This window comes from Phalaenopsis equestris, unplaced genomic scaffold (genome assembly GCF_001263595.1).
Source record: "Phalaenopsis equestris unplaced genomic scaffold, ASM126359v1 Scaffold001314, whole genome shotgun sequence".
In the NCBI taxonomy this organism is placed as follows: domain Eukaryota; kingdom Viridiplantae; phylum Streptophyta; class Magnoliopsida; order Asparagales; family Orchidaceae; genus Phalaenopsis; species Phalaenopsis equestris.
This window is the reverse complement of record NW_018165753.1, coordinates 170,711-184,547: the sequence shown is the minus strand read 5'-3', so window position 1 is coordinate 184,547 and position 13,837 is coordinate 170,711. Positions and strand designations below refer to the sequence as shown.

The 13,837-nt window shown below is 35.2% G+C and overlaps 1 protein-coding gene across 1 annotated transcript in view; it reads left to right on the top strand.

The window, feature by feature from the left end:
* LOC110033983 (cullin-associated NEDD8-dissociated protein 1) overlaps positions 1–13,837 on the top strand; it is a 118,281-nt gene that overhangs the window by 28,576 nt on the left and 75,868 nt on the right. The window contains exons 5-11 of the mRNA XM_020738180.1: positions 2,923–3,087; positions 3,357–3,486; positions 9,695–9,809; positions 9,907–10,064; positions 10,158–10,281; positions 10,583–10,633; positions 10,723–10,805. Of these exons, the coding sequence (XP_020593839.1) occupies positions 2,923–3,087; positions 3,357–3,486; positions 9,695–9,809; positions 9,907–10,064; positions 10,158–10,281; positions 10,583–10,633; positions 10,723–10,805 (826 nt within the window). The remainder of the gene's footprint in view (positions 1–2,922; positions 3,088–3,356; positions 3,487–9,694; positions 9,810–9,906; positions 10,065–10,157; positions 10,282–10,582; positions 10,634–10,722; positions 10,806–13,837) is intronic.

Below are 13,837 nucleotides of genomic sequence, written 5' to 3'. Positions count from 1 at the left end.
CTTTCCCTTCCCTTTTTTTTTAAGCGCCGACAGTTTCCTATAAACAGGAATTATAACATATCGTTTCGTATGTTAAACATCAGCACATAAACATATAGATACTAGCTCATACCTACGTTTCCTATTAATTGCGACCCATAAACGACTCATAAAGATCAACACATAAACTTGGAAAACAGGAGGTAATACCAGCTCATGAAGCTCTGATGCTATACCCATTGCCCAATACTATAACCATTGATGCTATAACTATTGCCCAATACTCTAAACAAGAATTAATTGCAGCCCGTAAACAAGAGATAAGAGCATGGATTCTTCTCATAAATATTTCTAAGCCCAACAAAAATTGAAACAAAAAATTTGGGAGTTAGCTTTAAGGAAACAGGAAAAATCGAGACCAAAATTCTGGAGCTATCAAAATGAATTCTCCACACTTTTTTTCATGCCTACCAAATATGGATTCCTCTCATAGAAAGTTCTAAAGCCCAACAAATCCGGTTGTTAGCTTTAAGGAAACAGAAAAATCAAAACCAAATTCCTGGAGAACTCAAAATGCATTCTCCACACATTTCTTCATGCCTAGCAAAATAATGAATGCCTAGCAAAACAATGAAAGGAAATAATGAAAGGAAATTGTGAAACCATAAAGATCCTTTCGGCGACCTTCGAATTGACAAGGAAGAAGATGAAAGCCTTTGCTCTTCCGTCAAGGAAGAAGAAAAAAACAAAGAACAGTGAGGTTCGACTGTTCACGCCCAACGAAGACGGTGGGGTAAAGCATACCTTACGAATCAGAAAGAGAAATCGAAAGGAACACTGTCCGATCTTTTCTAGGGTGTAGAAATTCGATCGCAGGCAACAAACCAGGGAGGGAGAGCGCGAGGGGTATCTAGGGTAGAGATGATAGCCGAACTCGGGACGCGGGTCTTAACCTGCGTCGAAGCCCTTAAGAAATTCAGCGAAGCGGGACGCAGTGCGATATGAATAATCCGGGCGAACGTTCACCCAGACACTGCGGCCGCGTTTTGAAAACGCCGCGCCACCTAAATAATCTGCCCCAAGCGGGCCCTTAAAATCATGTGTAAAATACCCTCACGAGCTCCTACTAAAATTCTAAATGTTCCAGCAAATAACTTAGGAATGTTGAGCGGGTTAAGGCCAAACTTGCGCTTAAATAATTCATATATTGAAAGTTAATCAATTGGGCTGCCTTGTCTACAGGACAACTTTGTAAGTCCCATTTAACTAGTCTGATTCTCTTCTTAAGGACTTGAGCTGATGAGTATAGTAAGTTTTAGTAATGTTCAAATCATAAATATAAGATTTTACAAGTTTAAATCATATAGTCCGATCTTTCTCATCAGGACTGAAGCTAACATGAATGACATTTTAAAAATATTAAGCTAATGAACTTCAAATGAATCTTAAACATAAAAGTTGTATATGACAAATCCCCATGATGACCATGTTAACTGAAAATCTCAAACAGATTAAACATTCAAGTAAAATTAATCACTAAAATATTTAAAGCAAATCACATCCACCTTTCATAACAGTTTGTCGAGCGTGACAAATTTTTGATCGATTACAGCTCACAAAAGAGCTAGTGTTACATCGAGTGTACCAGTATATTTACATTCAAAGTAATTTCACGCCAGTAAGGATGTGATCCGAGTCTTTTATTCACGTGATTTGGTTCAAAAGCCCCACAAAGTAGCAGTTACGAACAAAGTTTTCTGATTGGGTGGTTGCTCCCAATAACACCATTATTTACGATTACGGCTGCAACCCATGTGTTCCATAACAACTTTCTGCTATTCAAGTTGTGAAGCTTAACTGTACATCTAATTGGCACGTAACCTTCTATTGGCTAAGGTCGACCTTCTACCATAGATTTATATTTGTACATCTAATTGGCACGTAACCTTCTATTGGCTAAGGTCGACTTAAATTTGTCCCCTACAATTAACTTCTACCATAGATTTGTAAGGATTTCTTGGACGACACAACCCATGTTTGCTTACAATGATCTTTCAGTCATGTTGGGTCAATTATCTCCTTTGATTAAGCAGATAGAGACCGCAATGTCTTGAGATGACATAACCGTGGTATCTTGATCAGGTTTGTCATCATTTCCCTACCATCCACTTTAAGCTCCAAGTGATAAATTATACAATTTAAACTGTATGTTTGCTGATGTCATATGTTGAATATTCAATTCTCAATGACTAGTCTTAATTGAAAGTGCTCTCTTGTAATCAGAAAGGATAGTTAACTATGGAGGCTTGCGCTTGTAGAAAAACTCAAATCTCATATAAAAAACTCCTTACAAAATGATGACAAAATCTCTGGGTATAGTCTTATCTACAATCTAACCGTTCTTTCGAAAACTTTGACCCCCTCAATACTCTCAACATAGCAACAAACAGAGAGTCTTGGGGTGGTCAAAATTTGCGGAGCCCACACATGATAGAAGATTTTATTCATGAGTTATAATAATGGGTGGTCATATATTATTCTCATCACAACATTTCTGAGCACTTCACTCACGTTTCAACTCTTAAGTATACTCTTAATAGATATAAGTTATGGCGTTATTTTACCAGAGATGGCTAGCTTTTTTCTTTTCCTATGTATTAATTTTTTAGTTTATATTGCATTATACTGCCTGTAAGTTATAATGCTTGAAAAAAATTTGATTTGAAGTTTTTGTTGTGGAAGTGCTTATCTTATGGAGATGTTTCAGATACATCTATAACTAAGCATATTTTATGATTGATTTTCTTGATAAAATAATTTTTATTTAATGTTTTCACTGTTGTGGATAGTGGGATTAAGGCTTTGTTGTTGTTATTTTCACTGTTGTGGATGCTCATATAAGTCATATATGTGATTGTATTGCACAATTTTTTATTTTTTCTTTAAAGAGTACAGAAATTAAGTGTGAAAGTCTCGATATCTTATGCGATGTGTTGCATAGATTTGGCAACTTGATGATAAAAGATCATAAAGAATTGCTGAGTGCGCTTCTATCGCAATTAAATGTTAACCAGGCTAGTGTGAGGAAGAAGTCAGTTTCTTGCATTGGTGAGTTAAATGCACTTTTTTATTTTTATGTACCTTAGTTTTGTGTTTTTTTTTAAAAACCTTTATTAGGATATTTGTGCTTCTTTTAAGTGATTGAGAGAATTTTCATCCCAACCAAGTGACCAATAATTGCTACTGTTGGAATACTGATTTGTGGCATTCTATGTTCTTCCATGCCAATGGTCCCTGGGTTTCCATGGGTTGTGCTACAGCTATTTTAGTTTCTCCTGAAATTTATTCTCACAGTTTGACCAATTAATATTTTGCAGCATCTCTTGCCTCAAGTTTGTCTGATGATCTACTAGCCAAGGCAACTGCTGAAGTAGTGCAACTGTTGAAAAGTAAGAATACAAGACCAGAAATAACTCGAACAAACATCCAGATGGTTGGAGCTTTTAGGTATTTGTTTCACTCTTATGTGTTAAAAAGCTTTTTTTCACTGAAAAACCAGTGAAGTCCCCTTCTCATTAATGAAAAAAAAGAAAAGAAAAGGAAGAGAGTTGCAAGAAAGCAGAGATAAAATGATACAGAGTGAAATGCCATAAAAAACTTATTAAATTGAATATGTCCGCATGAGGGAAAAGGAATTGGGATCTCACTGAACATATTATGCTGCAAGCAAATTGAGCAGGATAAGGAATTTGAAGAACAAATGTTTTTTCACCTACTTAATAAAAGAGAGCAATTATAACTTATGTTCACTTAAAAATTTAAATATGTATTAGCAAGATACTTGCATTTCATAGTGGAACCAACCAATGAATTAGACTACACCTCGATGCATTTCCAAATCAATTTAGAAAGTTAGCAGATATTCATGATATGAAGGTAAAAAATGTTATGCCTACATTTTTTAGATTTTGTTCCAATTTATCAAATTTAGACCCTTGGCCTCATCATTATCCTCTTTTTTCTTGGTAATGGTGTTTCACAAATCTTCTGTCAATTATTCATTGCTAACAAGTGGTGCTTGAGCCCTTATATGCATCTCGTTTCTGTTTATTTGTCTTCATAAATGGTTATGGGGAATGCTACATGGTTAATGACCTATTATAACTTTTCACAAATTTAAATTTTAACTTCCCTTTTTCTTATTCATGGCTTGAACTTTTGGGAATAGCTTAAGTTGGATCTTTAAATGAGCTCAACCCAGAAGCCTTATTGATTTGCTGACTTTGCTCGTTGAACATTTTGATCAGCTTTGCAAATTGTATAGGGGGTTGTTTTAACTGCTTAAACTCCAACGCATACTTCTACATACCATAGTTTCTTCATCTTAATCTATCACACCAATCAACCCACTCAAGTTAAATAGAGGTGTACTAGAGGATGATGATTCAGATAGACTCCCCAACTCTTACCCTGGCTTGTACTCATCAGCATCAGATGAGTGGAGAATTAATTTAACCAATTCATCATAAAACAAACTCTTACATTTCAATTCCTCAAATGTTCTTGAGCCATAAATACTGAAGGTATATAAGGAATCCTTAAATAAAATACAAAGTTTTTGAAATTACATCAAATATAAAATTATAAGTACCCTAAAATCTCCATCTACATCAGTTATAACTGTCTTCTATAAACAACGGAGACTGTAAGACCAAAAGCTATACAATGGACTAGTCGGTATGCTTCTTTTAACTCTTTGAAAACCAATATTATAGTATCTAGTTTGCTACACATTCAATGAGATAAATGTTGCTAAAATAAGATTCAAATATACAAGAAATAAGTAACGTGTATGCTGGTCAGTAACTAATATAAGTAATGACATTAATAAAAAATAAACATGCTTTGGTATTTAAATAATGAAAAGAATATATAAAAAATGGATATAAAAGTGGTTAGAAATGGATAATGAAACTGCTACTAGCAAGATCTTTAAGCCACCATACTAAAGAATATCTTGTATTTATTTTTTTCATTCTTTTAGTGATTCTTATTATCAATTTATTTATTTATTTTTTTGGTCTTAGAAATATCATATTATCTTTACATAGGCTTTGATATATTTCCTCTCGTTAGGTCTCACCCACTTTATATGGATTAATAATTGCTTATGAAGGTTGATCATCTCAACACATATTTTATCAACGGCCTCGTAATACTTGTTTTTTTGTCCCTAGCTTAATATTAAGAGCCGTAAATTTAATCATTTTTCTATAAAGGTTCATATCACCATAACTTTTGCCTTGTCCTGCACAGTTTATCAGTATAATTGCCTATCTATCATAAATTTCATGACATTTTTTTATCATAGTCATATGTTTTAATTATTTCATTTGCTATTATTGTTTAAATTTAATTTACCTGTAAAAAAACAATTTATTAGCATGGGCACAGATATGGTAAGATGTAATAATCAACAAATGTGCTTGATATTGCATTTCTATAATAACTTTATAAACTGAAAATATGTGTTGAGATGATCAACCTTGATATGCATTTGCATTTTATCTTTACATGAAGATTGATCACTCAACACATATTTTATCAACGGCCTCGTAATACTAGTTCCTTTGTCCCTAGCTTAATATTAAGAGCCGTAAATTAAATCATTTTTCTATCAAGGCTCATATCACCAGAACTTTTGCCTTCTCCTGCACAGTTTATCAGTATAATTGCCTATCTATCATAAATTTCATGACATTTTTTTATCATAGTCATATGTTTTAATTATTTCATTTGCTATTATTGTTTAAATTTAATTTACCTGTAAAAAAACAATTTATTAGCATGGGCACAGATATGGTAAGATGTAATAATCAACAAATGTGCTTGATATTGCATTTCTATAATAACGTTATAAACTGAAAATGAGCTGATAATCATTTATATGAATTAGACTGCTAATTGTATCAGATATGCTCAGTATGTAAGAAACCTAAAATGCTAATGCATTAAAAAAAAAACTCATAAAGAGTAGCAAACATTAGTCCTATAAAAATATGCTTCCTATTTTAGCAGTTGTATATCTCGCATTGGTTATGAAGTCAATCTCACGATGAATTCCTTCTCTAAGCTCAGCTTAAGTTGCTTACTTTTCTAAACGATCTAGAAATAAAAAAAACTTCATTATTTTTATTAAGTTCTTACATCAAACTTAATTTAACACAAAAATACTTCCAATTGTTGATTTTATCTCAAAATGACTTTCTCACATACAAGCTTTTTTTTTTCTTCTAATCTATTTCTTTCAATTCTTGCACCTAACAACCTAATTCATAACAGCCAATGTTAGGCCAAATAGCAATTTCACAAAAATTGGGGAGAAATTATAGGTTTTTATTAGATTAAATAAATATTTATATAAAAATACATGTATATTCAATTTTCTTACCTGCAAAGCCTTGCTTTTGATCCCTTGTTTCTTACTTTCCCTTCTTTCATCCTTTTTTTCTTCTCTTATTTCTTTTCTTCTTCTTCTACTTTCTTCTTCTTTCTTCTTATTTCTTCCTCCGTAGTTGCTACCTGAGAGAAGCTGCTCTCTGTTTTGGGAGAAATATTTGCGTACGTAAGATGTACGCAGCGCTGCGTACATCAGCATCAGAGGTTATTCAGGGGGAACAATGGGGTTATATCTGGGTTATACTCCCTTGTAACCTCCGGTATAACCCGGATATAACTCCCCTGTACCCCCAAAATAACCTCTGATGTACGCAGCGCTGCGTACATCTTATGTACGCAAATATTTCTCCTGTTTTGGTGGGTTTAACACGCACACGCAGAAACACACATATGTATAAGATTACATAAGTTAACTTATTTAGTTTAGTCACCCTTTAAATTAAATCTAGACTTTGCATGTTGTTGACAGTGGGTTTTGATTTTGGTGCCATAATAACTGCTATAATAATATTATTCAAACTTTGGAAAATTTTATTTAAATACAAATTATTTAACCTCTCTCTCTCTCTCTTTCTCTCTCTCTCTCTCTCTCTCTATATATATATATACATGTATATTTGAAATTAATATATAATTCAATGTACTAAAATGAATTGGAATAAAGTGTAGAATTTTATAAAGATAAACTTGATAGTTAAAGGGAGGTGCGAAAATGTGATATAATTTAAAAAAATAAGTTTAACTCACATTTTGTTGTTTTTAGGTATTACATAATCTCTGTGATACCAGAGTTAACACAAACCACAATTGGAATGCAAATTTTATTGCTGAAATGCAAACAGTTACAACCAAGACGAAAAATATAAACTAACTCCCTAGGGCGAAAGTGAAGAGGGTGGATGGCGGCTGGCTAACAGTTAGGGGACTGGTTTGGTGAAGGCGACAACAATAGGATGGTTTGGAAGGTTATGAGCAGTGGCTGGATATGGTGGAGTGGGCTGCGATAGCTGTTGGAGGGCTGGGACGGCTGCTGCAGTGACGAGAAGAGTTGGGGGTGGCTGTGGCAGTGACTGGCTGTGTCAGAGGGAGTGAAGATAGCAGTGAGATGGACTGGATGGGGTTACAGGGCCGTGAGGGGTAGGCTGGACAGCAGCCTGTAACCGGCTGGCTGCAGGAGGCGTGAGGGAGTGGATTAGTTGGGGGAGTGTTGGTGGTTGGATGGCTGAGGAAACAAGACATACGGGTAGACTGCTGGACGAGGGAGTTACGGGAGGGTGAAACACCCATGACTGGAAAGAGGCTGGATTCTGCTGTTTTATGTGAAGGCTGGGTGGGCTGACGGTAATAACGGGTTAGGTAGAGGGTCTGTTTTAGTGGCTTTATGGGATGCTGGAATGATTCAGCAGCTGGGGAGTTGAGAGATCAAATGGTCTGGTTGCAGTTGAGAAAAGATGAAGTGGTTTGCGGCAGGATCACGTGAGGAATGGGGCTGGCAGCTGGAATCAGGGGGAAAGGGGTTGCAGGGAAGGGCAACAAGTAGATGGGATGAAAAAGGAAGATAACTATCTTCGTGAGCATCACTCTAACCCTTGGAGTAGATCACCACCTTGGAGTGCTCCATGTGAGCACCCTTCTTAGAGTTCCTGATAGAAGTCAAGTTGTTACAAGAATGAACACCTTTATGTTAAGATTTACAATATTTTAATGATCGTTCTTTTTGCCCTGGTTAGAGGGGCAACAAGTAGATGGGATGAAAAAGGAAAGATAACTATCCCCGTGAGCATCCCTCTAACCCTTGGAGGAGATCACCACTTTGGAGTGCTCCATATGAGCACCCTTCTTAGAGTTTCTGATAGAGGTCAAGTTGTTACATGAAAGAGCACCTTTATGTTAAGATTTACAATATTTTAATGATCGTGCATTTTGCCCTAGTTAATGAATTGAAACCCTAAACAATTGCTTTTCATATTCTCTATAATTTTTATCAGGGAGCTATGACTCTGAGTGCTAAAGATTAGTTGAATATGAGTGCATTTAATGGTAGAGGTCCTGATAAAACTCATGCTTTTACACCAAAAGCTATCTTGATGTTTAAGAGTTAGATATCTTAACCATGACTTCAAATTAATTTTGGTTCTAAACCGGATTGCCTCCAAATAATATATTGATTCTGATACAAATGAAATTAGTATATACTAGTGATTTTGAGTTAGGGGTACTACTCCGTGTCAATCTATTCATTGCAACTTGTCCACCTTTGCTGCATCATTGTAAGCTCATTGAGTTCCTGTGACAGACAGGTCTTGTGTGGCGTTTCACTTGCGTATGGACTGTGAATAGGCTCCTCTTCCATGAACTTTCATCTTCAACTATTATCAACTACTATTTTCTTATTTGTAAGCTTGTGGATATCTCTGCAGCTCATTTGAGTCCACACCATGTTAAGCCCAACTTCCTGAAGGGTGTCTCAACTTGAGTTAGAGGGAGCTCAACTACAGTTTTAATAAAACATGGTGCAATTTAGTCACTCTTAAGTGACTACAAACTCAAGTTACATTCATGGTTCTAGCTGTTGCGGTGGTACCAGAGTTGTTGCTTATGTCTAGCGATTTACTATTCTAAAATTGCCACCATGTTGAACTTCTTCAAGCGGTCCTTTTATTTTCAGTCCTGATGTCATATAAATCTTTTGGTTGATGGATTTAGTGCTTAGTCTTTCCTTATCCTTACATGTTATTTAATTTAAGTTTTAAGTATTTATAAGCTCTTCACTTTTCTTATCAAATGCTATCGCAAACATTATTGTCTTCTGTTTGTATCCATTCTCTTATGCTAAAATTATGTCAAAATCTGAATAGGAGAAATTGTGCATTTTTTTATTTGTCAAATGATGGAAAGTATTCTATGCTTTAAGTTACTTTTTTGTTGTACTTTTGAAGAGCTATTTGCTCAATTATTGTAGCTTTTTAAAGTCCATCCAATGTGCCAATAATTCTAATTGTCTCCATTCTAACTGATTCATTAAGAAGTTTTCTACATATTTGTTCTTCATATGCACACATTAAAATTGTTGACGTGGGCTTTGGTTTGATGAATTTTGCATTGGTCTTTATATTCCTTTTCATGTTGCAAATCCATTGTTTCCTTGCAATTTGATTTATTTATGGCATCAATGAGTTTGTGTTATTTCTGCTGTCTTCATGTCCCTCAAGTAACATTGTTATTGGTGAATTTTATCTTTATCATTTTACCCCAGTCGTTCTGTTGGATATCGTTTTGGGCCTCATCTTGGGGAGACTGTTCCCCTGCTCATTAGCTACTGCACAAGTGCGTCTGAAGCTGATGAAGAGCTGCGTGAGTACAGTTTGCAGGTAATTTTATCATCACATTCAACTAGAACTTTATCAGGAACTTTATTTGTATTTTTTTATTTCGTTTGATTTCATGTTGAATCCTATATTTTGGTAGGCGTTGGAAAGTTTTCTACTGAGATGTCCCAGAGATATATCTTCATATTGTCATGATATCTTGAATCTTACTCTGGAATATTTAAGCTATGATCCGAATTTCACGGATAGCATGGATGAAGATACTGATGATGAGGGTAACGTGGAGGAGGAAGAGGAGTATGTTATTGAATGACTCATGTACCGCCATTGATCATTTGAAGAATCCAGTTGAATTTTGTTTCCTTAACTAATCATGTAAATCTGTGGCAGTGAAAGCGCAAATGAATATACTGACGACGAGGATGTCAGTTGGAAAGTTCGAAGAGCTGCTGCAAAATGCTTATCAGCTATTATTGTTTCACGGCCAGAGATGCTCTCAAACATGTACTTGGAGGTAAGTTAGATACTTGATTCTCTGCTCTGTTTATTGTCCAGTGCTAAACAGCCAAAAAAAAAAAAAAAGCGATAGATGATATACTACTTTACAATGTTGCAATGAAGTTGGGGTTGTATTTTTTATACATTGGCTGTTAAAGCTTTGTTGGCTGAGGTTGCTGTAGGAGCATGTAGCTGAAATTTGCTTAATTTGTTTTAAGGAACATCTGTAAAACTGTTTTCGATGGTTCTAAAGTGTTTGTAATCGCCATAGACTATGTATTGTATTTCATTATATTGATTTTTACTACTTTTTATAGGCATGCCCAAGGTTGATAGAAAGGTTTCGTGAAAGAGAGGAAAATGTCAAGGTACTATTAAATGTTATGTATGCAATTTTATTTAAGAAATAAAACTTTCCATTTGGTCTATCTCAGTTTTGTTGCATTTTTCATCATAGATGGATGTATTTAACACCTTTATTGAGTTGCTAAGACAGACTGGAAATGTGACAAAAGGACAGGCTGATTTTGATGAATCAAGGTAAGCAGTTCACATTTTCCATCTTCTTGGATGGAACGGCCTTTCTTGTTGTACAATAATATCCCTAATTATCCTGGAATTATGATTTTAAACTGATAGAGATTCACATCCTTTTTTTTTATAAAATGCGGCAGGTAGCAATTGCTGAGTAATGGGCAAACAATTTTAAGCAAGTTCCAAGAATCGTTTGTAATTGTTATTATGTTAAATTATCTGTATTTTGAGAAAGTATATTGCAGTGATGTGTGCAGCCTTTATTTTTTTATCATAGTTCTTGCTTATATCAGATAATCACTTGCGTCTTTATTTTGACAGTTGCATATTTATTTATATAAGATTTGTGGGGTTTTTTATTTTTTTTTGCAAATTATGTCTTTTTATTACAAAGTTTGACAAAATCTCTCTTTTTTTTTTCATGGATTCTGATGTTAAATGATTTGATTCCTCAGCTAATTGATACCGAAGTTACCCAAACAATGATAGGAAATAAAATATTATAGTTGACTTCAAAATAGGGAATATAATCACACTAACGGAAATAGAACTAGCACAGACATGAACATTAGGAATGTATCCCAATGAGTAGTGGGTAGCCATGCGGGATGGGAGGGTGCTAAGTGGTAGGGAGTGTTGCGGCAGTGGTGTGTAGAAAGTCAGGATGAAAGTGACCTGCAGTTGGAAAAGAAGGGAGTTGGGTGAAGAGTTGGCGTTTGGAAGGAAAGGGAGGTAGGATGGTTGACGGTGGAGGCAAGGTGGTGGGAAGCAACAACAGGGAACAAAAGGGTGCTGTTTTGTGGGACAGTCGCGAGGAAATGGGCCTTGACAGTGAAGTAACGGATGTGGGTAAAGGAAAGTTAGAGATAAATATAACATCGGGGCCAAAATACAACCAGGGCACTATACCCTTCAAAACTAATCACCATCTTTGATTAAGATATAATCGGAGCACCACTCACCCTTAAATACAACACTAGAAGGGGAAACAGGGGACACCACTGACTTTTTTGACAGAAAAACTATAAAAAATTGACCTAAAATACGAAAAAACAACGTACTTATAGGCCTAGAGTAACTAAGCCTCTGGGCAGGAATTCATAGGGCTAGGAAGACTGATGGGATCTCTCAAACTCTGGATCGATTTCATCCAAGACGGGAGTCACACGATTGTTGTCGCTTCTTTGATGCCCTGTGCCTCGCATCACTAACGCCTCAAGATATTTATAGGTGCCGACCATTAGTGGTAGTGATATCTTGGTTTTCCATAAGGTTGCAGGTAAAGAATCTTTAAGTTCTTTCAAATAGTTGATAGTAAATGGTGATCTTAAGTAGAATTCCTGGTTGCTAAAGTCTATGAGTGTCGCAAATTGAGCAAGTTGGCTGGTTGCAATGTTCTGTAGTCAATTATAGTCAGGAGTGTGCATTTGCTCTGGTTGCCAAATTAGCTAAAATTATTTGATTTAAATTGTAAAATTTGGAGAATCGAGCCCGTCAACATACTTTTTAAACCAAGCTTTAATTTCATTAGTTCAAATCGATTTGCTTGAAATTTAATGCAATCAACATGAACAATTAACCTAATTATTATTAGGTTAAATAACATAACTAAGATAATACCAATTAATATTTGTTAAAATTTATAATTTTGGCATGTTGAATAAATGCATATTTATATTTCTATAACTTGTTTTTTATTGTTTATTGACTCTATTGATGTAATATTTGAATAAATTGTCATAGTGTGATTTTAATTGGATTAGTTTTAGAAAAAAAAACAAATCGCCAAAAACTAAAGAAAGTTAAATTTTTAACTAATAAATTTGACTGATATATTGATGAACAACCAAACCAAACCAGTGAAATAAGATTGATTCTATTTGTTTTTTTTTTTTCATTTTTCTTTAAACAATGCAGCGAGCTATAATTGAGTCTCGAGAGGGAGGGATTTAACTGGAGTAGTGTGTATATATCCAATTACAACCAATGAATTTGTAAGGATGAATAAGTCAATGGTATTTAAAAGACCTTTTGCTCTTGTATGCATCAAAGGTGAAGTTGGATTGCGTGGAGAGGTTGGTCAACAAAGTGATTGTGGTTGACGAGTCTCGTTGGCAATTGCATGCTTGTTTTTGGAAAAAAAATGTGTGCGATCAATATTATGTTGATAAACTTGGAAGAAGAGAAAGAAAGTAGAATGGGTTGACGTTGAATGCAAATTCTCAATTTTATGGACAATTTAATGCAGCTGCATGCTGGGATCCTGTGATTGCGGGATCAAAGCGGGATGGAATCCAATCTCGCTTCAGTTCTGAGAGTGGGATTTTCTCGCGCCTTGGTTGATTTACTGTGTGGGACCCTTCTTATTATTATTTTAATATCAGTCTAATTTGAATTAGAGTTTTTTGATAGGTTAGTATAAGCATACTGCCTAGAGCCTGGTTGTGCAAAATTTTACTTAGTTTTGTGTTAATTGGATATTTATTTGTCCATGTTTTTTCTATTTGAGTGTCGTTTTTTTGTTTTTTTTCGGGTCGTATGTCTTTATTTTGATTGGATCTTGGTGATGATCTCTTCCGAAAGTAAAGACTTTCTTCCTCCCCAAGCTTGCTGCTATTTGCTGTTGACAACAGAAATCTAATGTTTTTTCTGCCGGCTCACCCTTCAGTTGCCGTTCAAGTCATATTTCCGACATCACTACTCTTACTCCCTTTACCTATTCTACAACGTATTTAACCATTTTTCTGTGTCCTCTCACACCATGCTGGAGCCACAAAATAGTGTCAAAATCTATCACCATACCTTTGATATTCAAGAACAAGGATGTTGTTGACCTCAATTTTTTTTGTGAGGTCTAGTATTCCTCGTAGGAGTTAGGATCTAGCCTTAGGGGTCTTCCTGCGACTATCTTAGAACCTTAGAAGTGGTGCCGGCCTCGTTTTAGTTCGACCTATTTCCGTCCTCTTTTGGGGTTTCGCGTGTGCGGTATCGACTTCTAACACTTAGAAGGATGAAACCGACATGAGGAAACCCAAAAT